At 44.6% G+C, this 27,248-nt stretch overlaps 1 protein-coding gene across 3 annotated transcripts in view; it reads right to left on the bottom strand.

Annotated features, from left to right (window-relative positions):
- Positions 1–27,248, bottom strand: part of LOC122539550 (putative ATP-dependent RNA helicase DDX60) — a 167,207-nt gene that overhangs the window by 123,641 nt on the left and 16,318 nt on the right. For 2 of the 3 annotated variants that reach the window (XM_087974154.1, XM_087974160.1), the window contains exons 2-6: positions 14,936–15,005; positions 9,210–9,399; positions 7,993–8,349; positions 2,975–3,091; positions 11–175 (exon numbers count right to left, since the gene is read on the bottom strand). In XM_087974154.1, the coding sequence (XP_087830280.1) occupies positions 11–175; positions 2,975–3,091; positions 7,993–8,349; positions 9,210–9,399; positions 14,936–15,005 (899 nt within the window). The remainder of the gene's footprint in view (positions 1–10; positions 176–2,974; positions 3,092–7,992; positions 8,350–9,209; positions 9,400–14,935; positions 15,006–27,248) is intronic. The other variant, XM_087974161.1, reaches the window with a different exon arrangement.

The following is a 27,248-nucleotide window of genomic DNA, read 5'->3' as shown; positions in this document are numbered from 1 at the left end:
GCAGAGTTACCTCGTGAGGTTCTGCCTTTCCACCTTTTTTGGCTGCAGACCCAACCATCGCCAACTCCTGAGCGTACATCTTCAGAGCCACTGAGCAGGACACAACGCAAAGAATTCTGCTGATGTCGGATCCCTGGGGCCATATACCTTTCAGCTGGGAGAAGCTGTGCTGAATCTGAAAGAATACAGAGTGTCGGTTTCTGACTGATGTGCGTGAAAGAGATTGTGCTCCCACTGTTAGTCAAATGCAGTAAATTAGATTACAGTCACAGTCATTGAGATGTACAGAACGGAAACTGACCCTTCGGTCCAACTCATCCATGCCAACCAGATATCCCGACCCAATCTAGTCCCATTTACCAGCACTTGGTCCATATCCCTTCAAACCCTTCCTATTCATATATCCATCAAGATGCCTTTTAAATGTTCCAATTGTACCAGCCTCCACCACTTCCTCTGGCAGCTCATTCCATACACGTACCACCCTCTGCGTGAAAACGTTGCCCCTTGGATTCCTTTTATATTTGTCCCCTCTCACCCTAAACCAAGCCCTCTAGTTTTAAACAAATTAAATAAATAAATGATGCATCAAGGAAACAGAACATTCACCTTATCTTTTTCTCCACATGAAGTGTCCAGCCTGATCATACTTTCCTGTCTGTCTCACACAGCCACTTGTCTTTCCTGGGCAATATTCCATTGAGATGACTGCTTTATCTCCAGGCTCCTGCCCCCACAATGAATCAGATGCTTCTGGGTTCAAGCTCCCAAATCAAGAAATCGGGCAAAACATTCCAGGGTATTCCCACCCGCCGCCACCCCCACCCCACACCCCCACCACCACCAATTCCCCTCACCCAGTTTGGTGACAAAATTCACCTCGTGTCCTGTGGGGAACATCAAAGATGCCGAGACATTGCCTCGAAGGAGTGAAAGAGAGTCCTTGCCCAGTGCTCTCAACAACATTTATCCCTCCAACAAAGTCACCAAGAGAGATCAGTCAAGTCTCTGTTCATGGGATCTTGCTGTACCTGACACTTACAGCTGTGTTTCTCACCTGGCAAGGTTGACTGCCCTTGGGCACTTGCACAGGGCTTGGAGGAGGTTAGTCTGAACCTGGGTCCCCTGGGCGCTGTGAGGCACCAGCACTAACCACTCAGCCAGTGTGCTGCCCATCTTCCTATCAAGGTACATAACCTCACACTTTCCCACACTGTAATCCACCTGACACATTCTTGCCCACGCTGCTAACCTCCAAGTGCTCCTGCAGCCCCTCTCCCGCACCCTCAACACTCCCTGTACCTTCGGCTATCGCTGTGGCTGAACCTGTCCAGACTTTCCTCAGAAGGCAATCTGCTGGTTCTGAGCATGAGTCCAGCCAGTCTGAACACAAACCAATAAGGAATGGAAACAGGCCCTCAAACCTGCTCCGCCAACCAGTAGGACCACACCCGATATATTAGCGCCTAAACTCCACTTGCCTGGCCCAGCCGCCCATAACCCTGCAATGCCTTCTCAATCAGCAGTCTGTTCGATTCAGACTCAATTATATTCAAGGGGAAGAAATTCCTCTTTATCCCTCCATCTAAGCTGCTGCTTGAGGTCACCTTGCAAGCTCAGGTGGAGTATCCCTACACAGGTTCGACAGAAAGGTTTACCAATCCTCACTGACACCTGCACTTTCTGAGAACTGCCAACAAACACTGGCCTTACCACCAGACGGAGTGGCATTGGCATTGCTGCATTGGCCCAGGGTGAGTAGTTGAGGCGCCCAGGCTAATGTTTTGGCGACCATGTGTTCAAATTGCTTGAAAAGCCCACCTCAATGATTTTACCATGGCTCTGTCATTTGTGCAAATTAGTAAGCCATTCAGACCCCTTCAGACTGCTTCACCGTTCAATAAGATCACGGTTGATTTGATTCTAACCTTAACTCCACACTCTTGTCTACCACAGATAACCTCTCATAACTCTGCACATCACCAATAATTGGGAAAACCCATCTGGTTCACTAATGTCCTTCAGGGAAGGAAATCTGCCATCTTTACCCAGTCTGGCCTACACATGACTCCAAACCCACAGGAATGTGACTGCTCCTTAACTGCCCCATGAAATGACCCTAGAAAGCTATTCAGTTCATGGGCAATTAGGAATGGGCAACACATTTCCCATGAAGGAATAGGTAAAGTGTGAAAATGAGAGCAAAACACAGACTGAAAGATGCAGAAAGATAATTCATAGAATCCCTACAGTGCAGAAACAGGCCATTCAGCCCATCAAGTCTAAACTCACCCTCCAAACACAATCCCACCCAGACCCACCCCCTCCCTGCATTTCCCATGCTCAATCCGCCTAACCTGCAGATCCCTGGATGCAATTGGCAATTTAGATTATATTAGATTCCCTACAGTGTGGAAACAGGCCCTTCGGCCCCACCAGTCCACACCGACCCTCCAAAGAGTAACCCACCCTGACCCTTTTCCCTCTGACTATTGCACCTAAAACTATGGGCAATTTACCATGGCCAGTTCACCTGACCTGCACATCTTTGGACTGTGAGAGGAAACTGGAGCACCAGGAGGAAGCCCACGCAGACACGGGGAGAATGTGCAAACTCCACACAGATAATTGTCTGAGAGTGGGATCGAACCCAGCTTCCTTGAGGCAGCAGTGGTAACTAGTGAGCCACCATGCCACCCCCATTGAAGGAATGTAACTTGACAGAGAATTATAAAGAAAGACTTGGACTTGCATCATACATATGAGGATCTTCGGATATCCCAAAGATCACCCAAGAGAAATTTGAGGCGAGTTATGAAGAAACAAGTGATAATGTTGAAGAAGAATGGGAGCAACCGTAGAGTATATGGGAAAAGAAAAGAGCCGTTTCTCAGATGCAAAAGATCTTAGTTTTAAATAACACAATTTTCATGCTTCAGTCAATGTTTCACAGTTAGACGGAGAGCAATCCTACCTCTTTCTGCACTTGTTTCACCAGTTTTTCTTTATTTGGGATACGAAACACTTGATTGTAGATGGAAGGGGCAACTTGCACCAGCCATTTCTGGGCACTTTTTAAATCGACTGCATGCTGCAGCATTAGGGAACGAAGAAAAACTCCAGTCAACTTGACAGCTCGGCAATGAAAAACACGTTCACTTGAAGCATGTACATTCTGAACAACACAACACTGCGGCGCAGAGAAAGAGGAGACAACTTACTTGAGCCTGAGAGACAAGAAAAACTCAGGTTGTTTTCCCTGGAGCGGCGGAGGCTGAGGGGAGACTTGATAGAAGTTTATAAAATTATGAGATGCACGGATAGGTTTGACGGTCAGAACGTTTTTTTCCCCCAAGAGTTGAAATGTCCAATACTAGGAGACATCCATTTAAAGTGAGAGGGGGAAGGAGATGTGAGGGGCAGGTTTTTTATACAGCGTGTGGTAGGAGTCTGGTGCTGGAGGCAATACAATAAAGGCTTTTAAGGGGCTTTCAGATCAGTACATGAATATGCAAGGAATAGAGGGATATGGACCCAGGGTGGGCAGATTTAACACCAGCTTGAAAACATGAATGAACAAAGCTGGAAATGAATGTTAATATCTGAAAAAAAAAAATGGCCATGAAGCTGTTAGATTGTTTCAATGGGCTGAATGGCCTACCCCTGTTCCTTTGCCTATGTCTTATGGCCTTCTTTAAGGAAAGCAGCCTGCCATCTTGGGCTGCCACCCAGGTTTTACCTCCTGATTGGCAATGCTTCTGTTAGCTCCCATAACATTAAAATCTGCATGGGTAACATGTTACTGAAAGATTCAACAGACACTTAGTACAGGTCCTGGTATATACAGATATTATACGCACAGACACTTCAGCATCTGGGTTAATACTGAGCTGTTCAGTTACAGACAGTAGTAGGCTCCCTTCAGTGTGTCACACTTCAGGTTATGATGGGGTCTGAGACCTTTACCCCCTTAGGTCACATGCACAGATACGGTGATAATTTCATGAACATGTCTCTTGAAGGTACACTGCGTGATAACTGTGAAACATAAAACAAAATTTACTTTCCTAAATCAGAGTTTTCATATGAAGATAGGAACAGGAGTAGGTCATTCAGCTTATACAGCGTGTCCTGTCATTCAGTAAGATAATGCTTTGCTCACGCTTTGATGTCTTTTACTCATCCGATCCACAGTATGCCACTGATAAGCAGAAATCTATCTAACCTTAAACACAATCGAAGACTAAAGCTCCACAGTCCTCAGTGGGAGAGAATTCCAAACTTTCATAACTCTGAGTAAGAACAATTCTCCTTCTCTCAGAACTAAATTAATTACATTAGCTTAAAATTGTGTCCCCTTGTTCCTGACTTCCCAAACGGCTCTATAAATGCCGGAGGAAACATCACAGAAGCGCTTCACAGGAGGTTCCCAAGCACTGAGGATGTCACCGAGACAGGGGACGAAATGTCTGCAACACAAATTCCCAGCTCGGCAAACAGAACCACAACAGGAAGAGATATCTTGCCTGAATCTACTGTTTATTTATTTTGTATTTTTAATCTCGCGTTCTTCGAAACTGTAGGGACTACATGCCTAGTTTCTCTTCAAGTCTGGTGAATCTTTGCTGCACTCCCTCTATGGCAATTATATCTTTGCTGAAATAAGGAGTTTAACACTACACACAGATTCGGTCTAACCAAGCTCCTATACAACTGGAAGGAAAAGCCACTACTCCTGTACTCAAGTTCCGATAAAGGGGAACATTCCCATCTGCCTTCCTGCGAGTTCAGTCCGACACCATCCTGGTGGAAAATGTATAATCCATCAGGTTAATAAACAAATAGGTACATAATTAAATCAGCTGGGAGAAAGTGAGGACTGCAGATGCTGGAGATCAGAGTCAAGAGTGCGGTGCTGGAAAAGCGCAGCAGGTCAGGCAGCATCCGAGGAGCAGGAGAATCTGCGTTTCAGGCAAAAGCCTTGATCTGGCATTCCTGATGGAGGGCTTTTGCCCGAATCGTCAATTTTCCTGCCCCTCGGATGCTGCCTGACCTGCTGTGCTTTTCCAGCACCGCACTCTTGACATAATTCAATCGGTCAGTCCTTTAATGGCTGGTAGGCAGAAGGAAAGGCAAAAATATTTCAGGATATTTGACATTTTCCTTCTTCTATACTAAGTAATAATTGACTTCCTGAAGTCCAAACCAGTCACTGAATTCTCTCAGACTGCTCCATCAACTGAAGAGGAAGACATCAGCGCCAATTTCTTAAGGTAAGATATCTGGAATTTCTGATGAAGGGCTTATCCTCCTTGGATGCCGACTGCGCTTTTCCAGCGTGACACTTTTTGACTCTGATCCCCAGCATCTGCAGTCCTCACTTTCTCCTAAGGAGCAGTGGGTATTGAATGCTGGCCGAGCCATTGATGTCTGCATCCCAAGAACAAATATATACAAAGGTGATAGGAGATAGTGAGGACTGCAGATGCTGGACAGCCAGAGTTGATAAAACATGGAAAAAGCACGGCCGGTCATGCACCATCTGAGGAGTCAACGTTTCAGGCAGGACCCTTCATCCAGACTCCCATATACAAAGGAGATATTGACTGGAGGTATTCAAAATCATGAGGGGTCATGACAGAATAGATAGGGAAAGTCATTCCTAATGGTCAGTAATACAGTATGCCTTTCAGAGACATCTTCACAAGGTCATCACCGCATATAGACCTAAAGGAATAAAGGTCTCAGACTCCATCTTAACTGGGATAACTTGAAGCTTGACCTATTATGAGAAACATGCTCTCCTGCAGTGACTTAATAGACTAATTGCAACTCAGACACTGATGTACCTGTGAATGTAGTAGCTAACTGCAATAACCATAAAAGAATCTCTGCAGTGTAGAAGCTGGCCATTCAGCCCATCAACCCTCCAAAGAACATCCCAGACAGACCCATCCCATCCTTGCATTTCCCATGGCAAATCCACCTAGCCTGCATATATCCCTGGATGCTATGGGCAATTTCCCATGGCCATTCCACTTAACCTGCACAAGTTTGGACTGTGGTAGGAAACCAGCACACTTGGAGGAGATCCATGAAGACACGGGGAGGATTTGCAAACTCCACACAGACAGTTGCCCAAGGGTGGAATTGAACCTGGTTCCTGGCACTATGTGATAATAATTGAACCACTATGTCACCCAACTGGATCTTTTAATACCACATTATCTACAACTAGTTTCTTATTCCACAAGAGGTACCGTGAGCACTGCTTCATCATGTGGCATACCCTAGCTTTCTACAAAGAAACAACTCCAACTGAAGGCTTGAGGAGGTAAAGTCAGAGATTGAAAGTCCTTATCAAAAGAAATAACGATGGTTCAAGCAGAAACCTGTTCACACAGCAGGGTGTGTGGTTAGGATCTGAAACGTGTAGCCAGAGAGTGTGGTGAAGAGGGAACTGGGCTATTGTCGAAAAATGAGAACAGCAATTTGCTACTGAGACTTTATAAAGCTCTGGTTCAGCCCCATTTAGAATACCGTGTCCAGTTTTGGGCCCCACACCTCAGGAAGGACATACTGGCACTGGAGCGTGTCCAGTAGAGATTCACACGGATGATCCCTGGAATGGTGGGTCTAACATACAATGAACAACTGAGGATCCTGGGATTGTATTCATTAGAGTTTAGAAGGTTGAGGGAAGATCTAATAGAAACTTACAAGATAATGCATGGCTTAGAAAGGGTGGACGCCGGGAAGTTGTTTCTGTTAGGCAGGGAGACTGGGACCCATGGGCACAGCCTTAGAATTAGAGGGGGTCATTTAAAATGAAAATGAGGAGACATTTCTTCAGCCAGAGAGTGGTGGGCCTGTGGAATTCTCTGGCACGGAGCGCAGTGGAGGCCGGGACATTAAATGTCTTCAAGGTAGAGATTGAAAAAATCTTAGATGGAAATGTGTTGCTGGAGAAGCGCAGCAGGACAGGCAGCATCTAGGGAACAGGAGAATCGACGTTTCGGGCATTAGCCCTTCTTCAGGAATGAGGAAAGTTTCCAAACTTTCCTCATTCCTGAAGAAGGGCTAATGCCCGAAACGTCGATTCTCCTGTTCCCTAGATGCTGCCTGACCTGCTGCGCTTCTCCAGCAACACATTTCCATCTCAGATCTCCAGCATCTGCAGACCTCATTTTCTCCCCATTGAAAAAATCTTAATCTCGCAAGGAATTAAGGATTACAGGGAGAGTGCAGGTAAGTGGCGTTCAAATGCCCATCAGCCATGATTGAATGGCAGAGTGGACTCGATAGGCCGAATGGCCTTACTTCCACACCTATGTCTTATGGCCTTATGAAAAATATGTACACGTTTGGCTTTACAACTTAATTTAGTTATGGACCTGTTTATATATATCAATCCCCTTAGTAATTAATAGATAGAAAGTTAAATATATATCGAGTCATAGAGATGTACAGCACAGAAACAGACCCTTTGGTCCCAACTTGTCCATGCCAACCAGATCGCCTAACCTAATCTAGTCCCATTTGCCAGTATTTGGCCCATATCCCCCCAAACCCTTCCTATTCATATACCCATCCAGATGCCTTTTAAGTGTTATAATTGTACCAGCCTCCACCACTTCCTCTGGCAGCTCATTCCATACCCGTCCCACCCTCTGTGAGAAAAAGTTGTTCCTCAGTTCTTTTTGAAAATCATTTCCCTCTCACCTTCAACGTATGCCGCCTTGTTTTGGACTCACCCACCCTAGGAACAAAACCTTGGCTATTTACCCTGCCAATGCCGCTAACGATTTTATAAACCTTTATAAGGTCACCCCTCAGCCTCGTACACACCAGAGAGAAAAGCCCCAGTCTATTCAACCTCTCCCTATAGCTCAAACTTTCCAACCCTGGCAGCACCCTTTTCTGAACCCTTTCAAGTTTAACAATGTCTTTCCAATAGCCGGAAGACCAGATTTCAATACAATTGTTGTTTACCGTCTGAAAACTCGATCTCAGGTATGAACTGCTGCAAATATGATACCCATAAACTCGGAGAATGTCCCAGCTCATTCCAGAAGAGAGGACGATGTTTATTCCTGCCCCTAGCGTGTGGAGCATAAAGATGTGGAACATTCCAGATGCACACTTGCTACTCCAACCACTGGTGAAAGCTTTGTCTGACATCACCACGAAATACGGATGGTTCTCAACCAAAAAGTCCTTCCATTTCGGATCAAAGCAGTTCGAGAAGTCTGTAAGGACTGGGATGTTGGTGTTGTGTTGAAGGTGGAGAATCAGTGCAGTCCTTACAGAGAGGCAAAGGCAACTTTGATTCCACATACATTCAGCATCCTATAAAGATACGGTGGGGAAAACCAAGATTAGTTAAATCAGGATTCTTTTCCTTTTGCTATTTATTCAGTGTCATTGGCTGCGCCAACATTTGTTAGGTGAAAGTGAGGACTGCAGATGCTGGAGATCAGAATAGAGAGTGTGGTGCTGGAAATGGACAGCAGGTCAGGCCGCATCCGAGGAGCAGGAGAGTCGACATTTCGGACATAAGCCTTTCATCAGGAATGTCATTAATTACCATCTGACCTGGCCCAGCAAGGCTGCTCAATCACTCGAAAGTCTCAAGAAAGGAATGAAACTGAGTGGACCACTTGCCATTGACCTAGGCATTGGAAATGACATCGGTGAACACATTCCTGTCAACACTGCATATGGGAAAAGAGCTGGGTTATAGAGTCAAAGAATCCTACAGCACAGAGCCAGGCTCTTTGACCCAAACTGGTCCGTGCTGACCAAAATATCCATCCACACCAACCCCATTTCCCTGCACTTGGCCTGTATTCTTGCTCTCAAATGGCAGCTTCTGAACTTGGAAAGGTTCCTCCTGTTGTGCTAAACTCCTGATTAAACCCCTGTAAATTGCTGAAAGCTTTTTCTTAATGCCTATTTCAAGGTTAGTCTTTTTAAACCTTGCACTCTTTCAAAAGCTACCTTCCTGTGAAGGCAGCTGAAACATTTGAATATTTTGAAGTGAACCTTTCCAACCCTAAGGAAAGGGAGCAGGCAAAGCAGTAGCCAAGGCACTATGGGCTGAGTGGCCTCATTCTGTAAGATTCTAATCCTGTGCAAATCCTTCATACGGTTCCCAGAACTGTGTCCACACTTATTTATATAAAACCACGCAAGTACACATTTCTTACCTTAAAGAACATAATGATAAACTTTGCCTTCTTCTGTGTCAAGTCAAACAAGAAGCTCTCCACCAGATAAAAGAAATGTAAATTTTGCCCAGGGACGAGGGTAGTCTCATGGATGTATGTCATCATTAAGGAGTCACCGTCAATGACAAAGAACTCAGACTCCACAAAGTCACGGAGCAAGCTCACGTTCCTGGTCAGAAGAGATAGCAACATGGAATCCACTTGTAAGAGCTCCAAACAAGAGCAGAGAATGAATGAATGATCTGTACCGTCTTCCATCCATAATCACACTCACAGTCACAATATCTCAGGATTGAATGCTACAGCAGGAGGCCATTCTGACCAAGAGCTATGCTAATTCCCCACCCTCTTCCCCGTAGCCTGTCAAAATCCTCCTTTCCAAGGATTTCTCATATTCCCTTTTGAAAGATGGGAAGAATTTGATGTGCCCTCCACCAGGGAAGAGGAGGCAATAAAATTCTCCCACTGTCTTTCCTGGTCCTTTCTGAGGCACCCCAAACCTGTCTTCAATGTTACTGTGGTCTTGTTGCCTACTGTATCAGTGAGTCTGATCCAAATCTTGATGGCTCTATGTAAAGAAGAGATCTCTTTCATCGGTTAATTTTTTTTTTCTAATTTAATTCTGAAATTATTTGTCCAGCAAATTGGAATAAACATTTTTCAGGACCAATCGGTTGAATACTGTTGACAAACTTTTTCTTTGCTATAAGCTCATCTCTAAGGCTTTCTCTTCTAGACAGCAGAGGCCAGATATCCCCATTTTCCACATTATTTAAGCCCCTTAAAGTCAGAGTTCCAGTTCCATGAGTTCTCTCTGCTCTGCCTCCGATAGATAAACATTTTCTATGTGCTGTGTCTCCTAAAGCAATGACAGTTGCCTAACATTAACGACCAGGTTTTGTGTGATTATCTGACAAAGCTTTGTTGTAAAGTGCATCACACTGAAACCTGCACTGTCAACAATAAAAAATAAGCTCAAAATGTAGGACATTTTATTCCAAATGTACCCAAAAGAGTTTAGTTTCAGCATCATTCCTGATATGTTTCCTTCTCCTTTTCAATGTGTTTAGTTTTCCATCTTCATGCCTTAACCTTCATCTAAAATTACTAGGGCTTGAGTGAAGGAAATCATCTATCCCTCCCTGGTCTGGCCCACATGTGATTCCTGACATGAGTATGGTTAATTCTTAACTACTCTCTGAAATTGCCTAGCAACCAATTCAGTTGTAATTAACCATTACAAAGTCCAAATAAAAGAATGAACATGGGTAGCTAACAGCAGTAAGGGCATCCCTACAGTCCAAAGACTGCCTAACGTTTGAAGAAAGTTGCCACCACCTTCACCAGGGTAACCAAGGATGGGAAAGAGCAGAGGATCATATCCTGTGGAATGGAAACTAAACTGCTCACCAGCTGCTTGCCCTGATATCACATCTTCTCTCAGTTTGGTTTCAATATGAAATCTGATCACACCACATTCTTACACTGTCACTAACACACACACACACATGTACACACACACACAATCTTACACTGCATTAGCACATAGTCACAAACGCTCACAATCTTACAGTGCCACGGACACACGCTCACACAATCTTACACTGCCATTAACATAAACACACACACACACACACTATCTTATACTATTAGCGATTTTGGAGAAGATTTGTAGCTCAGGTTGATAAGCATGCAAGTTAGCTTGCTGTGCTGGAAGGTTTCTTTTCAGACGTTTCATCACCATAGCCAGGTAACACCATCAGTGAGAGTCTCTGGTGAAGCGCTGGTGGTATGCCCCGTCTCTCTATTTATAGGTCTTGGTTTCTTAAGGTGGGTGATGTCATTTACAGGTAGATCGGATCTAAATCGATGTGTTTACTGATGGAATTCTGATTAGAATGCCATGCCTCTAAGAATTCTCGTGCGTGTCTTTGTTTCACCTGTCCTCGGATGTGTGTGTTGTCCCAGTCAAAGTGGTGTCCTTCTTTGTCTGCATGTATGGAAACTAGTGAGAGTGGGTCGTGTTTTTTGGTGGCCAGTTGGTGTTCATGTATCCTGGTGGCAGGTTTCCTGCTAGTTTGTCCGATGTAGTGTGTTTTACAGTTTTTACATGGTATCTTGTAAATGACATTAGTTTTCGCATATTATCTAGTGGATCCTTTCGGTTCATTAGTAACTGTTTAAGCGTGTTGGTAGGTTTGTGGGCTACCATGATGCCAAAGAGCCTGAGTAGTCTGGAAGTCATTTCTGATATGTCTTTGATGTAAGGAAATGTGGCTATAGTTTTTGGTTGCATTGTGTCTGCTCGTTTGGGTTCACTTCTGTGGAATCAGTTTATTGGTACCCATTTTTCTTGAAACCGTTGCATTCATATATTCTTCTGCTTTTCGTAGTTCTTGAGTGCTGCAGGTGCAATGTAGCTCGTTGAATAAAAAAGGAAGGAAACACACTTATTGCTCAAGAAAATAACACCTCAGGAATGCTTAAAGATGACAAAAACATGAAATAATTCCTGCAGAACAAGGGATACACGACCGTTATTTTAAACAAAACCAACTACCTTAAAAGGGCAAATGCTCTGCTTGCAGATACTGACACTTACCAACAGGTGGCAATAGACCAGACCCCACAACTACTAAACAGAACCTCATCCTTTCTAACAGGACTTCAAAACTCAGGAGAATTAAACAGGACAGACTTCCAAAATATGACACCAGATGGGTCCAAGACACCATGCTTCTGCAGATTACCAAACATACACAAACCTGCCCCCCCCCCCCCCCCCCCAGACCCAAACATACACAAACCTGGGCCCCCCCCCCCCTCAGACCCAAACATACACAAACCTGGGGCCCCCCATAGACCCAAACATACACAAACCTGGGGCCCCCCTCAGACCCAAACATACACAAACCTGGGGCCTCCCTCAGACCCAAACATACACAAACCTGGGGCCCCCCTCAGAGTCATAGTCTCCCTACCTGGTACACCAACACACAGACTAGCCAAGGAACTCCACCAAAATCTAAAACACCTAACTGAAGATTCACGCCACTCCATTCACTCCATCCAAGAATTCCTGAAGACCATCAAAGACACCAAGATAGAAGAGGATGAAATAATGGTCCTCTTTGATGTTACAGCCCTTTTCACATCAATTAACATCGACCTGGCCAAAGAAACACTGGCGATAAGAATCCAAAATCAGGAATTAGACTGTTGTCAGGAGTAACCATTTTATGCATGCTTTTATTAACCACAAAATGGCTTCTCAGTGCAGAGTAACATCACAAAATGGCTTCTCAGTGCAGAGTAACATCACAAAATGGCTTCAGGCTGCAAATTAACACTATGTTTAAAATGGCTTCTCACCCTGTGAAAAGCCGTATTCCTGCCTTGCTAAGCTAACTGAATCAAAAGATAAAGCAGACAATGGAGCCTTCACAGTATGGAATTAACGAGGCTCGATAGGATATTACTAACCATCTTAGCTAACCTTGAAAAGCAGATACAGTACAGTGAGATAATGTGTAGGAAACAATGTTGTTTCCCAGGAAGTATCATTGGGTTAACCTACTGTCCGTTATATCATTTTATTGGTTATATTCTACAATTACGGCTGTATTATTTCTTAAGAAACATACAAAAATTGCCTTTGTTCCAAATGAATTGCGCAGTTTCTCCAAGGAACACAGAAGCTTTTAACCTCTGTGTTGCTGGGCAAACCTGTGCCCGGCTGTTAAAGTGTGAAATCTTGCTAAAGCAGACCACACTCCTGTTGATTATTTGACTGATCGCAGAACCGAGAGACCCCTTCCGGGGGGTTGAGACCTTCAGCATCACTAATAGGAAAACCGGGACCACATATACCAGATGAACACCAGACATCAACAAAGACAACATCCTGAAGCAAGTGGACCTGTGCTTCACCACCCACTTCACATTCAATAGCAAAATCTACAAACAAGTCAACAGAACACCCATGGGATCACCCAATATCAGGGCTCAGAGCAGAAGCAGTAATGCAGAGACTTGAACAAACTGCCCTCCCATCTACCCAACCCAAACTTTGGGTCCGCGAAGTGGATGACACCTTTGTCATCGCAAAACGGAACAAGTTAGAAGAAACATACAACACCATCAACAATATCCTGACAGGCATAAAATTCACAGAAGAGGAGGAGAGTGACAACGGACTCCCATTCCGAGATGTGACAGTTGGACGTACAGTTAATGGAGAGCTTCAAACCAACGTCTACAGAGAAACAACAAACACAGACTAAATACTTAACTTCAGAAGCAATCATCTCAACACCCACAAACAGAGCTGCATCAAGACGTTATTTCATTGAGCTACATCACACTGCAGCACCCAAGAACTACAAACAGCAGAAGAAAACTATCTATGCAACATTTTCAAGAAAAACAGGTACCCAATAAACATAATCCGCCGATTCCTCAGAAACAAACCTGAACAAGCAGACACAATGCAACCCAAAACTATAGCCACATTACCTTACATCGATGACGAATCAGAAATGACTTGTTGACTACTCAGACCCCTTGGCATCATGGTAGCTCACAAATCTACCAACACACCTAAACAGTGACTAATGAGCCTAAAGGATCCATTAGATACCACCTGCAAAATTAACGCCATTTACAAAATACCATGCAAGAACCGTAAAAAACACTACTTGGACAAACTAACAGGAAACCTGCCACCAGGATACATGAACACCAACTAGCCACAAAAGACACGACCCACTCTCACTGGTTTCCATACATACAGACAAAGAAGGACACCACTTTGACTGGGACAACACACACATCCTAGGACAGGTGAAACAAAGACACGCACGAGAATTCTTAGAGGCATGGCATTCTAATCAGAATTCCATCAGCAAACACATCGATTTAGATCCTGTCTACCTTCCCTTGAAAAACAGAACTGGAAATGACATCACACACCTTAAGAAACCAAGACCTATAAATAGAGAGGCGGGGCATACCACCAGCGCTTCACCAGAGACTCTCACTGATGATGTTACCTGGCCATGGTGATGAAACGTCTGAAAACAAACCTTCCAGCTCAGCGAGCTAACTTACAGATTTATCTTATATTGTCATTAATATACACTCAACTGTACACTGCTATTAATATACACAGGCACACAATCATTAATACATACAAACACACACATACAATTGTACACTACCATTAATATACACACACATACACACGCACACACATCAGACCTTATACTGTCATTAACACAAAATACACACTGATGAAGGGGATACATTCCTGATGAAGGGCTTATGCCCAAAAGGTCAACTCTCCTGCATCTCAGGTGCTGCCTAACCAGCTGTGCTTTTCCAGCACCACACTCTTCAACACACACACATTCACCCTTACACTTCTATTAATGCACAAACACACACAATCTTACATTGCCATTAACACACACCGACACACACAGACACACATTCATATCCAACCTTATACTTCCATACCCAACTTTACACAACCATTATTATCACAAACACATGTAGATGCAGTCTCCACTCCCATACTGCTGTGCAGTGCCATTCACACACAGACTGGCTTGCCCTATAAACAATTGCATCTCCAATCGTTTTCAGCATAAGGCTTCTTCATAAATGTGCAGCTGGCCTTTGAATATAACCAACGTTTCACTTACCGGCTTTTTGTAAAGTTGATGAGCAATAACTGTGACAAATAATGTAAAGTCTTCTGAGGTTTTGATACTTCTGAAAAGTAATTAAAGAATGATGATGGTTATCTTCTGACATGCATTCAGTCAAATTCAGAATCAGAGTTAATGTAACTCCCCAAATTACGACTTAAGTACTTATGGAGGAATACAAATATTAACAGAACTAAACTTTACTGATTTCTATTATTGAATGAACCTGATTCAAGCAACTTTTAAACTCTTTTCAATCAACTCTGATTCTATGATTTCTATGGTTCAAGGCATGTTACCACACAGGTCTGTTGCAGCTGGGGCTTGAACCCAAACCTTTCAGGGCAGAGATAGAGTCTTAGAATAAAAACAGACCCCAACTTGTCCATGCCATCCAGTTGTCACAATTAAACTGGTCCCATTTGCCTGTAGATAGGGACATTACTGCTGTGCATTGAGAGCCCATTCAATTCACCTTTTAGCTGAGCCACATAGGGATGTATGAGAGGAGGCGGCTGAAAGTTTGGTCAAGCTAGATTTTAAGAAGAATCTTAAAGAAGGAAACCGAGGTGGATAGGAGGAAATTCCACTGGGCTCAGGGGAATGGATGCTGAAGAAGCCAGAGTAGGAGGAAGGCAAATAGCCTGGAGCTGTGTGAAACTGGAGGATATTACAGACATGGGAAGGACTAATGCTGTCGAGGAATTTACTGACAAATTCAGCAGGTCCAGCAGCATCTGCAGGGAGAGAGAGAGTTAATGTTTCTAGTCTAATATGACTTCTTGTCAGACCGCTCTCATTATAAAGTGAGCTTGAAGCCCCAGGCGTTAAAGGAGGAGTGATGACGTGAATGTCAGATTGGAGAAGCCATGACTGTTGGTGGGTTGTTGGTCTTCGAAGAGAGATGTACGTTCAATGGGGGTCAATGGGAATCCCTGGAGCTCTGTGGTATGTTAATGCATTGTTAGGTTGGAACAGTTTCTGTAACTCTCACAGACTGCTCGCTATAAAACTCTCTAAATCGAACATCACATTGATACCGTTGTCAGAACATCCCCTTACTGATTGCAAGAGTGCATCTCACTTTCCTGGATACTAGAATATTATTGTTAACGTTTATTGAACACAGTTTAGCTGTCCATTGCAGGATAGCCATTAGAACCAGGGCATTTTGCTCACATATATAAATAATCCTGATTCAAGAATGCAGGGTATCTTTGCAAAATAAATATGGTAAGCAAGGAGGAGGATAGTAACAAATTTTAACAGGGCACAGACAGTTTTCCATTGAATCATTGGACTGTCTCTCCCCTTACACACCTTTCAAGTTTCTCCAGCAATCTCTTTTTTCAGGTTGGCAGCTCTTTATTTTATTTTAGAACATAGAACATAGAACAGTTCAGCACAGAGCAGGCCCTTCAGCCCACGATGTTGTGCCGACCACTGATCCTCATGTATACACCCTCAAATGTCTGTGACCATATGCATGTCCAGCAGTATCTTAAATATCCCCAATGACCCTGCCTCCACAACTGCTGCTGGCAACGCATTCCATGCTCTCACAACTCTCTGTGTAAAGAACCCACCTCTGACATCCCCTCTATACTTTCCTCCAACCAGCTTAAAACTATGACCCCTTGTGTTAACAATTTTGCCCTGGGAAATAGTCTCTGGCTATCGACTCTATCTATGCCTCTCATTATCTTGTATACCTCAATTAGGTCCCCTCTCCTCCTCCTTTTCTCCAATGAAAAAAGTCCGAGCTCATACTGAAGAGTGACATAGCCAGAGTCATATAGCATTGAAACATGGCCTTCGGCCCACCATGTCTACACCGCCCAACAAACATCAAACTACACTAATCCTATTTACTTACACTTGCTCCGTAGCCTACTGTGCCCTGGTATTTTAACTGCTCATCCAGAGTGGCAAGAGTACCCACCCCCACCCTGGTCTCAGGCAGCGCGGTCCATATATCCACTAGCCTCTGGGTGAAAGCATATTGCCTCAGATCATCTCCAGACCACTCACACCTCATCATGTGTCCTCTTGTCTTCAACAAGTCAGCCAGGAAAAGATTCTCATGATCTACTCTGTTGGCGCCTCTCAGAATTTTGGTAGGACAATTGAATGAGATGAGACAATGGTTACAATTTTCAAGGGATTGTAGAAACAGAGAGGGTCCGTGAGTGCAATTCCAGAATCTTCAAGAGGTGCCAGGATAAACAAATCGAGAAGTTAAAATATGTGCGTGTGTTAAAGTATGTATGTACAAATTTGACTGAAGAAAGTACAAAAGCAAGAAAGCTGAGGAAGAGGGTGTTTCATAAACATCCCCATCCTCAACGATGCCAAAGACCAACAGATTAGTGCAAAAGAAAAGGCTGAACCAGTCGCAACAATCGTCAGACAGGACTGTCTCCTCCAGTGGAGACCAGGCATCGACCGATTTGATTCACTCCAGGTGATGTCAAGAAACAGCTGGAGGAACTGGAAAAGGCTACAGGCCCTGGCAGACTTCCAGCAATGGTGCTGAAGACATGTGCTCCAGAACTCGCCACATGTGGAGGCATCGCTCATACAAAGGAAGATGGCCGTAGTTGTTGGAGGTCAGTCATCTCAGCTCCAGGACATCTCTGCAGGAGTTCCTCAGGGTAACGCCCTCGACCCAAACATCTACAGCTGCTTTATCAGTGATCTTCCCTCCATCAAAAGGTCTGAACAGGGGATGTTTGCTGATGATTGCACAATGTTTAGCACCATTCGTTACACCTCAGACACTGAAACAGTCCATATTCAAATGCAACAAGGTCTGGACAATATCCAGGCTTGGTCTGACTATCGGCAAGTAACAGTCGTGCCACACAAATGCCAGATAATGACTACCTCCAATCAGAAACAATCGAGCTACTGCTCCTTGACATTTGATTGCAATGTCACCGCTGAATCCCCCACTGTCAACATTCGGGGGGTTACCATTGACCGGAACCTCAACCAAAAACATAATGGCTACAACAGTAGGTCAGAGGTTAGGAATACTGCAGCTAGTAACAGAGAGCATAGAACAATACAGCACAGAACAGGCCCTTCGGCCCTCGATGTTGTGCCGACCTGTGAACTATTCTCAGCTCATCCCCCTACACTATCCCATCATCATCCATGTACTTAGAGTCACAGAGTCAGAGATGTACAGCATGGAAACAGACCCTTCGGTCCAACCCGTCCATGCTGACCAGATATCCCAACCCAACCTAGTCCCACCTGCCAGCACCAGCCCATATCCCTCCAAAACTTTCCTATTCATATACCCATCCAAATGCCTCTTAAATGTTACAATTGTACCAGCCTCCACCACTTCGTCTGGCAGCTCATTCCATACACATACCACCCTCTGTGTGAAAATGTTGCCCCTTAGGTCTCTTTTATATCTTTCCTCTCTCACCCTAAACCCATGCCCTCTAGTTCTGGACTCCCCGACCCCAGAGAAAAGACTTTTTCTATTTATCCCATCCATGCTCCTCATATTTTTGGAAATCTATATAAGGTCAACCCTCAGCTTCTGACGTTCCAGGGAAAACAGGCCCAGCCTGTTCAGCCTCTCCCTGTAGCTCAGATCCTCCAACCCTGGCAACATCCGTGTAAATCTTTTCTGAACCCTTTCAAGTTTCACAACATCTTTCCAATAGGAAGGAGACCAGAATTGCATGCAATATCCCAACAGCGGCCTAACCAATGTCCTGTACAGCTGCAACATGACCTCCCAACTCCTGTACTCAATACACTGACCAATAAAGGAAAGCATATCAAACCCCTTCTTCACTATCCTATCTACCTGCGACTTCACTTTCAAGGAGCTATGAACCTGCACTCCAAGGTCTCTTTGCTCAGCAGCACTCCCTAGGACCTTACCATTAAGTGGATAAGTCCTGCGAAGATTTGCTTTCCCAAAATGCAGCACCTCACATTTAATCTGAATTAATATCCACCTGCCACTTCTCAGCCCATTGGCCCATCTGATCCAGATCCTGTTGTAATCTGAGGTAACCCTCTTCACTGTCCACTACACCTCTAATTTTGGTGTCATCTGCAAACTTACTAACTGTATCTCTTATGCTCACATCCAAATCATTTATATAAATGACAAAAAGTAGAGGGCGCGGCACCGATCCTTGTGGCACTCCACTGGTCACAGGCCTCCAGTCTGAAAAACAACCCTCCACCACCACCCTCTGTCTTCTACCTTTGACACAGTTCTGTATCCAAATGGCTAGTTCTCCCTGTATTCCATGAGATCTAACCTTGCTAATCAGTCTCCCATGGGGAACCTTGTCGAACGCCTTACTGAGATCCATATAGATCACATCTACTGCTCTGTCCTCATCAACCCTCTTTGTTACTTCTTCAAAAAACTTAATCAAGTTTGTGAGACATGATTTCCCATGCTCAAAGCCATGTTGACTGTCCCTAATCAGTCCTTGCCTTTCCAAATACATGTACATCCTGTCCCTCAGGATTCCCTCCAACAACTTGCCTACCACCGAGGTCAGGCTCACCAGTCTATAGTTCCCTGACTTGTCTTTACCGCCCTTCTTAAACAGTGGCACCACGTTAGCCAACCTCCGATCTTCTGGCACCTCACCTGTGACTATCGATGATACAAATATCTCAGCAAGAGGCACAGCAATCACTTCTCTAGCTTCCCACAGAGTCCTCGGGTACCCCTGATCAGGCCCTGGGGATTTATCCACTTTTAACCATTTCAAGACATCCAGCACTTCCTCCTCTGTAATCTGGGCATTTTGCAAGATGTCACCATCGATTTCCCTACAGTCTACATCTTCCATATCCTTTTCCACAGTAAATACTGATGCAAAATATTCATTTACTATTTCCCCCATTTTCCGTGGCTCTACACAAAGGCCGCCTTGCTCTTCTTTGAGGGGCCCTATTCTCTTCCTAGTTACCCGTTTGTCCTTAATATATTTGTAAAAACCCTTTGGATTCTCCTTAATTCTATTTGCCAAAGCTATCTCATGTCCCCGTTTTGCCCTCCTGATTTCCCTCTTAAGTATACTCCTACTGCCTTTATACTCTTAAGGATTCACTCGATCTATCCTTTCTATACCTGACATATGCTTCCTTCTTTTTCTTAACCAAACCCTCAATTTCTTTAGTCATCCAGTATTCCCTATACCTACCAGCCTTCCCTTTCACCCTGACAGGAATATACTTTCTCTGGATTCTTGCTATCTCATTTCTGAAGGCTTCCCATTTTCCAGCCATCCCTTTACCTACAAACATCTGCCTCCAATCAACTTTCAAACGTTCTTGCCTAATACTGTCAAAATTGGCTTTTCTCCAATTTGGAACTTCAACTTTTAGATCTGGTCTATCCTTTTCCATCACTATTTTAATACGAATAGAATTATGGTCGCTGGCCTCAAAGTGCTCCCCCACTGACACCTCAGTCACCTGCCCTGCCTTATTTCCCAAGAGTAGGTCAAGTTTTGCACCTTCTCTAGTAGGTACAACCACACACTGAATCAGAAAATTGTCTTGTACACACTGAAGAAATTCCTCTCCATCTAAACCTTTAACACTATAGTAGTCCAGTCGATGTTTGGAAAGTTAAAATCCCCTACCATAACTACCCTATTATTCTTACAGATAGCTGAGATCTCCTTCCAAGTTTGTTTCTCAATTTCCCTCTGACTATTGGGGGGGGGGGGGTCTATTATACAATCCCAATAATGTGATCATCCCTTTCTTAGTTCTTAATTTCACCCAAATAACTTCCCTAAATGTATTTCCGGGAATATCCTCCCTAAGTACGGCGGTAATGCTGTCCTTATCAAAAATGCCACTCCCCCTCCTCTCTTGCCTCCCTCTCTATCCTTCCTGTAGCATTTATATCCTGGGACATTGAGCTGCCAGTCCTGCCCATCCCTGAGCCATGTTTCCGTAATTGCTATGATATCCCAGTCCCATGGTCCTAACCATGCCCTGAGTTCATCTGCCTTCCCTGTTAGGCCCCTTGCATTGGAATAAATGCAGTTTAATTTATTAGTCCTACCTTGTCCCTGCCTGCCCTGACTGTTTGACTCACATCTGTTCTCAGCTGTACCACTCTCAGATCGATCTCTTTCCTCACTATCTCCCTGGGTCCCACCCCCCACCTTACTTGTTTAAATTCTCCCAAGCAGTTCTAGCAAATTTCCCTGCCAGTATATTAGTCCCCTTCTAATTTAGGTGCAATCCATCCTTCTTGTACAGCTCACTTCTCCCCCAAAAGAGATTCCAATGATCCAAAAATTAGAATCCTTCCCTCATACACCAGCTCCTCAGCCATGCATTCATCTGTTCTATCCTCCTATTCCTGCCCTCACTAGCTCATAGCACTAGAAGTAATCCAAATATTACTACCCGTGAGGACCTCCTTTTTAAATTTCTGCCTAACTCTCTGTAATCTCCCTTCAGAATCTCAACCTTTTCTCTTCCTGTATAGTTGGTTCCAATGACCTCCTGCTGGCCCCTCTCCCCCGTGAGAACATTCTGCACCCTCTCTGACACATCCTTGATCCTGGCACCAGGGAAACAACACACCATTCTGCTTTTTCTCTGCTGGCCACAGAAACGTCTGTCTGTACCTCGGACTACAGAATCCCCTAACACAATTGATCTCTTGGATACCGACGTACCCCTCGTTGCATTAGAGCCAGTCTCAATACCAGAAACTTGGCTGTTCGTGCTACATTCCCCTGAGAATCCATCACCCCTTACATTTTCCAAAACAGCATACCTGTTTGAAATGGGTATATCCACAAAAGACTCCTGCCCTAGGTGCCAACCTCTCTCACCCTTCCTGGAGTTAACCCATCTATGTGACTGTATCTGAGACTTTCCCCCCTTCCTATAACTGCCATCCATCACATACTGTTGCTGTTGCAAATTCCTCATCGCTTCTATCTGTCTCTCCAACCGATCCACTCGATCTGATAAGATTCACATCCAGCAGCATTTATGGCAGATATAATCCGCAGTAACCCTTAAACTCTCTTTAAACTCCCACATCTGACAAGAAGTACATATCACTACAAAGGCCATTTTTGCTCCTTCACAATCTACAGACCCAGAAAATAACACCATCTTATTCCTCTACAAACACTGCCCCAGGTTAAATTAATAGTTATGGCTTATATTTTAAGTTTAATCAAGAGACTTATCTCCAAAAACATATAATCAAGATAGAATCCACAATACTCACTACTACAGCCTCTCTCTTGGACAGACTTAAAACAACAATTAACTTATCTGATTCTGTGCTGTGAACTTCACCCAACAGTTCCTCCAAGATTAGTTGTGAATTTCACTGTTTGTTAAGTTTCCCAGATGCACTCCGATGTCCAGCAATACATGAATTCAAACAGCAAAGGCAGTAACTGTGCAGGTTCTCTCTCTCACTCTCTCCTGCACTGTCCTCACCATGTCCTTCCTTTGTCTGCTCTTCTCCCTTTAAAACTGCTGTTATTTTGACTTTTGTTTTCCAAAGTTCCAAAACAATGCAACAGTATATAAAACAGTAATTGCTGCTTCTGGAATTCGAGGAAATCACCTCCAACACCTAAAATACCTCAAAAAAAGGAGCAGCTCTTACAGCCAGAAATTTTTCCTGTCTTCCATCTTGGATTACCCAGAATCCTACTTATCCAAGGATTGTTTAAATCTCCCTAATGAGGCTGAGTTAACTACATTAACAGGTAGGGCATTCCACGTCTTTATCACTCTCTGAGTAAAGAACCTGCCTCTGATATCTGTCTTAAATCTATCACCCTTCAATTTGTACTTATGCCCCCTCGTATATGCTGACATCACCATCTTAGGAAAAAGACTTTCACTGTCTACCCTATCTAATCCTCTGATCATCTTGTATGTCTCTATCAAATCCCCTCTTAACCTTCTTTTGTCCAATGAGAACAGACCCAAGTCTCTCAGCCTTTCCTCATAAGACTTTCCCTCCAGACCAGGCAACATCCTGGTAAATCTCCTCTGTTTCCAATGTTTCCACATCCTTCTCCTGTACACTGGAACTACACCACGGGTTCCCATCCCCCTACTGAGCTAGTTTAAACCCACCCGAATAGCACTTGCAAATTTCCCACCCAGGATATTAGTGCCTCTCTGGTTCAAGTGAAGACCGTCCTGTTTGTACAGGTCCCACCTTCCCCAGAATGAGCCCCAATTATCCATATACCTGAAACCCTCCCTCCTGCACCATCCCTGCAGCCACATGTAGTCCCTGTTCCTCTCCTCATGTGGCACGGGTAACAAACCCATGATAACAACTCTGTTTGTTCTAGCTCTCAGCTTCCACCCTAGCTCCCTAAAATCCTGCCTTACATCCCTATCCCTCTTTCTACCTATGTCATTGGTACCTACATGGACCACGACTTGGGGTGGTCACCCTCTCCCTTCAAGACCCCAAAGATACAACCTGAGACATCACGGACCCTGGTACCTGAGAGGCAACACACCAACCGTGAGTCTCGCTCGTTCCCAACAAACCTTCTATCTGACCCTCTAACCATTGAGTCCCCAATGACTAACACTCTCCTCCTTTCCCTCCTTCCCTTCTGTGCAACAGGGACAGGCTCTGTGCCAGGGACCTGGGCCCCCACTGCATACCCCTGGTAAGTCATTCCCCCAACAGTATCCAAAGCGGTATACATGTTTTTCAGGGGAATGACCACTGGGGATCCCTCCACTGACTGTTTTCTCCCTCTTTGAACAGTCACCCAGCTTTCTTCATGCCTAGGAGTAACTACTTCCCTGTAACTCTTATCTATCACAGCCTCTGCCTCCCAAATGATCCGAAGTTCATCCAGCTCCCGCTCCAGTTCCCTAACACGGTCTCGGAGGAGCGAGAGTTGGATGCACTTCCGGCAGATGTGCTTGGACAGGACACTAATGGCGTCCCTCACCTCAAACATCATGCAGGAGGAACATTCCTCTCCCTGCACTGCCATCCCTGCTAGTCCCCTTATCACAAAGTAAAAAAGAAGAGACGCTTACCTGATGTGCCCCTGGCCTTTAAGGTCCTGACTCCCCAAATCCTATCCACAACCTACAAGGCACATGGACTGCAGCGGTTTGAGAAGGCAGTTCACCCCCATCTCTTCTTGAGGCACCCAGGGATGGGCAATAAATGCTGGCCCAGCCAGCGACACCCACGTTGTAAAAATGGCTTTTATAAGAAACCATCAATCACTGCTTTGGAATGAATTGGCGTTTTCACTTCAGGCTGCTGCATTTTAGAAAGAATATCCAGGCCATAGAGACAGTTCAGAGGAGAGTTTCTAAAATGACTCCTGGGATCTTTTAAGAAAATATAACTCTTTCATGGGCTGTGCGTACGAACCGCAGCGTTCTCTCTCAACTATGTACCCACTGGGAGCTCTGAGACTGGTGAAGGCAGTGATTCCTGGTACTGGATGTCAATGCTGCTGTCAAACACCACTCTTGAAATGTGGGAGTGACTGTGCGCATGGCCACCCTGCTCAGGGGGCTTGGTGGACAACTGGCAAACTCAGCATTTATAGTCCACCCATAATTGCCCTTAATCTGGGTGGCTTGCTCAGCTGTTTCAGGGGACAGTGAAACATTGAACATAAGAGCAGGAGTAGGCCATTCGACCCTTTGAGCCTGCTCCACCATTCAATATGATCATGGCTGATCATTCAACTCTGTCCCCTGTTATCACTTTCCCCCCCCCCCTCCCCCCCGACACCCTTTGATCCCTTTAACCCTAAGATCGATATCAAACTCCTTCCTGAAAACATTCCATGGTTTGTCCTCAACTGTTTTTGGTATCTGTGAATGCCACAGGTTCACCACTCTCTGGGTGAAGAAATTCCTCCTCATCAGAGAGCTCCCCTCTATCCTTGAGCAGTGGCTCTGGAGGCTCTGTCGTCAGCAACATCCTTCCTGTGTTTACTCTATCACATCCTGTTAGAGTTTTATAGGCTTCAATGAGGTGACCACCCACCCCATTCTTCAAAACACCTGTGAAGGTAATCCTTACCGATCCAATCTCCCTTCATTCGGCAGTCCCTCCATTTGGAATCAGTCTGGTAACCCACTGTCGCAAGCCCTCCATCACCAGAACACCCTTCCTCAGATAAGAAAGTACCTAAACCGGACTCAATACTCTGAGTCATAGAGGTGTTCAGCACAGAAACAGACCCTTCAGTCCAACTCGTCCATGCTGACCAGATATCCTAAATTCATCAAGTTCTATTTGCCAGCACTTGGCCCATATCCCTCCACTCCCTTCCTACTCAGATACCCATCCAAATGCCTTTTAAATGTTGTAATTGTACCAGCCTCCACCACTTCCTCTGGCTGCTCATTCCATACACGTACCACCCTCTGTGTGAAAAAGTTGCCCCTTTAGGTCTCTTTTATATCTTTCCCCTCTCACCCTAAACCTATGCCCTCTGATTCTGGACTCCCCGACCCCAGGGAAAAGACTTTGCCTATTTACCCTATCCATGCCCCTCATAATTTTGTAAACTTCTATAAGGTCACCCCTCAGCCTCCGACGCTCCAGGGAAAACAGCCCCAGCCTGTTCAGCCTCTCCCTGTAGCTCAAATCCTCCAACCCTGGCAACATGCTTGTAAATCTTTTCCAAACCCTTTCAAGTTTCACAACATCCTTCAGTTCAGGTATGGTCTCACCAGAGTCAACCATATGGCCAAACCAGGTAAGGATGCAGAATTCTGCCTTTCAAGGGCTTTAGTGAACCAGATGGGTTTTTAGTTTCATTCATTGTCACCATTAGAATCATAGAATCCCTACAGTGTGGATGCTGGACATTCAGCCAATGGGTCCACAGCAATCCTCTGAAAGGGCATCCCTCCCAGTCCAACTCCAGCCCCATCCCTGTCGTCTGCACTTTTTGCTTAAATGTATTTTTATTTTAAAAATTGTTTTAAAATAATACAACAAATACATCTTAGCACTGAGCACCCTCCTCTTTGTGTCGGATTTGGACGGATCAGTCAAAAGTGTAATTTTTTTTAAAATAAAATCCCCAACTTGAAAAGAAACGAAAGTGGTGCCTGTTAGCTCGTATTTCCGTGCTAACTGATCGAGGAACATCATTGTGTCTCCCTCAAATAAATCGCCCATGCAAGACACACCCCTAGCTGCCCAACGTTTAAATCCTGAATCTATCATCCCTGGTTGAAAATCTGGTATACCGACTACAGGTGTAAAGGAAGCTGTTTTGCCAATGTTGCCTTCCCTCTGTGGAATTGCCCTCCATGCTTTAACAGTATTGATAACTATTAGCTTATGATAATGTTCCCTAACTGTCCTCATATTGTCCAGAAACAGCAAGCTAGTAAGGGGACACCTTGCCTGGGAGGTTTCACTATCTAACCACAGGCCCAATCACTCACGTAGGACAAAAGCAAGCTTGGTTGGTAGCTTTTAATGTCCGGAAGATCCACTCCCCCCAGTCTGTGATGCAATTACAGTTTAGCTCATTTAATGAGGGGCCACTTACGATGCCACATAAAGGAGCTGAACCAGCTGTTCAGTCTCCAGAATATTTGCTTATTGAAAATCAGGGGAGCATCCGTATAGAGTATAGCAAACGAGGGTGAATATTCATCTTAATAAGCGATATCCGACCCAACCACGAGACCGGAAACGCCTCCCACCTTTGAAGGTCTTCTTTGATTTTGTCAAATAATTAAACAAAATTGGCTTTGAACAGCCAATCCAGAACTGTAATAATGAATGTGCCCGAGTACACAAAACCCCCCTGTGACCATCAAAATGGGAATCGATATTCGCCCTCAAGACCTAGCTCCTTCGTAAGACCACCACTGGCATAGACTCTGATTTTGCAAGATTAATCTTATACCCTGAAAAGGTGTCAAGCGTGCAGATACATTGTACACTGAGGCATCGAAACTGCTGGGTTTGACAAGAAAGTTCGGACATCGTCTGCACACAATGAAATCTTATGTAATTTTGATCCCACATTTGGAGCTGATATATTGGGATCCCTACGTGGGCCTCTGCCAATAGTTCAATCACCAACGTAAAAAGCAGTGGTGAAAGGAGACAGCCCTGCCAGCAGTCCCTGAAAATGGTAAAACTGCTTGATCGTACCCCATTGGTGACAACCACTGCCACCATAGAGAACGTTTACCCATCTTATAAAGACTTCGCCCAAGCCAAATTGCTTCAGAGTATAAAAAAGGTATGGCCACTCAACTCTGTCAAATACCTTCTCTG

This window comes from Chiloscyllium plagiosum, unplaced genomic scaffold (genome assembly GCF_037043375.1).
Source record: "Chiloscyllium plagiosum isolate Xiang-an unplaced genomic scaffold, Cpla_swu_hap1 HiC_scaffold_2, whole genome shotgun sequence".
NCBI lineage: Eukaryota > Metazoa > Chordata > Chondrichthyes > Orectolobiformes > Hemiscylliidae > Chiloscyllium > Chiloscyllium plagiosum.
The sequence above is the reverse complement of the archived record's forward strand: the minus strand, read 5'-3'. Positions and strand labels throughout refer to the sequence as shown.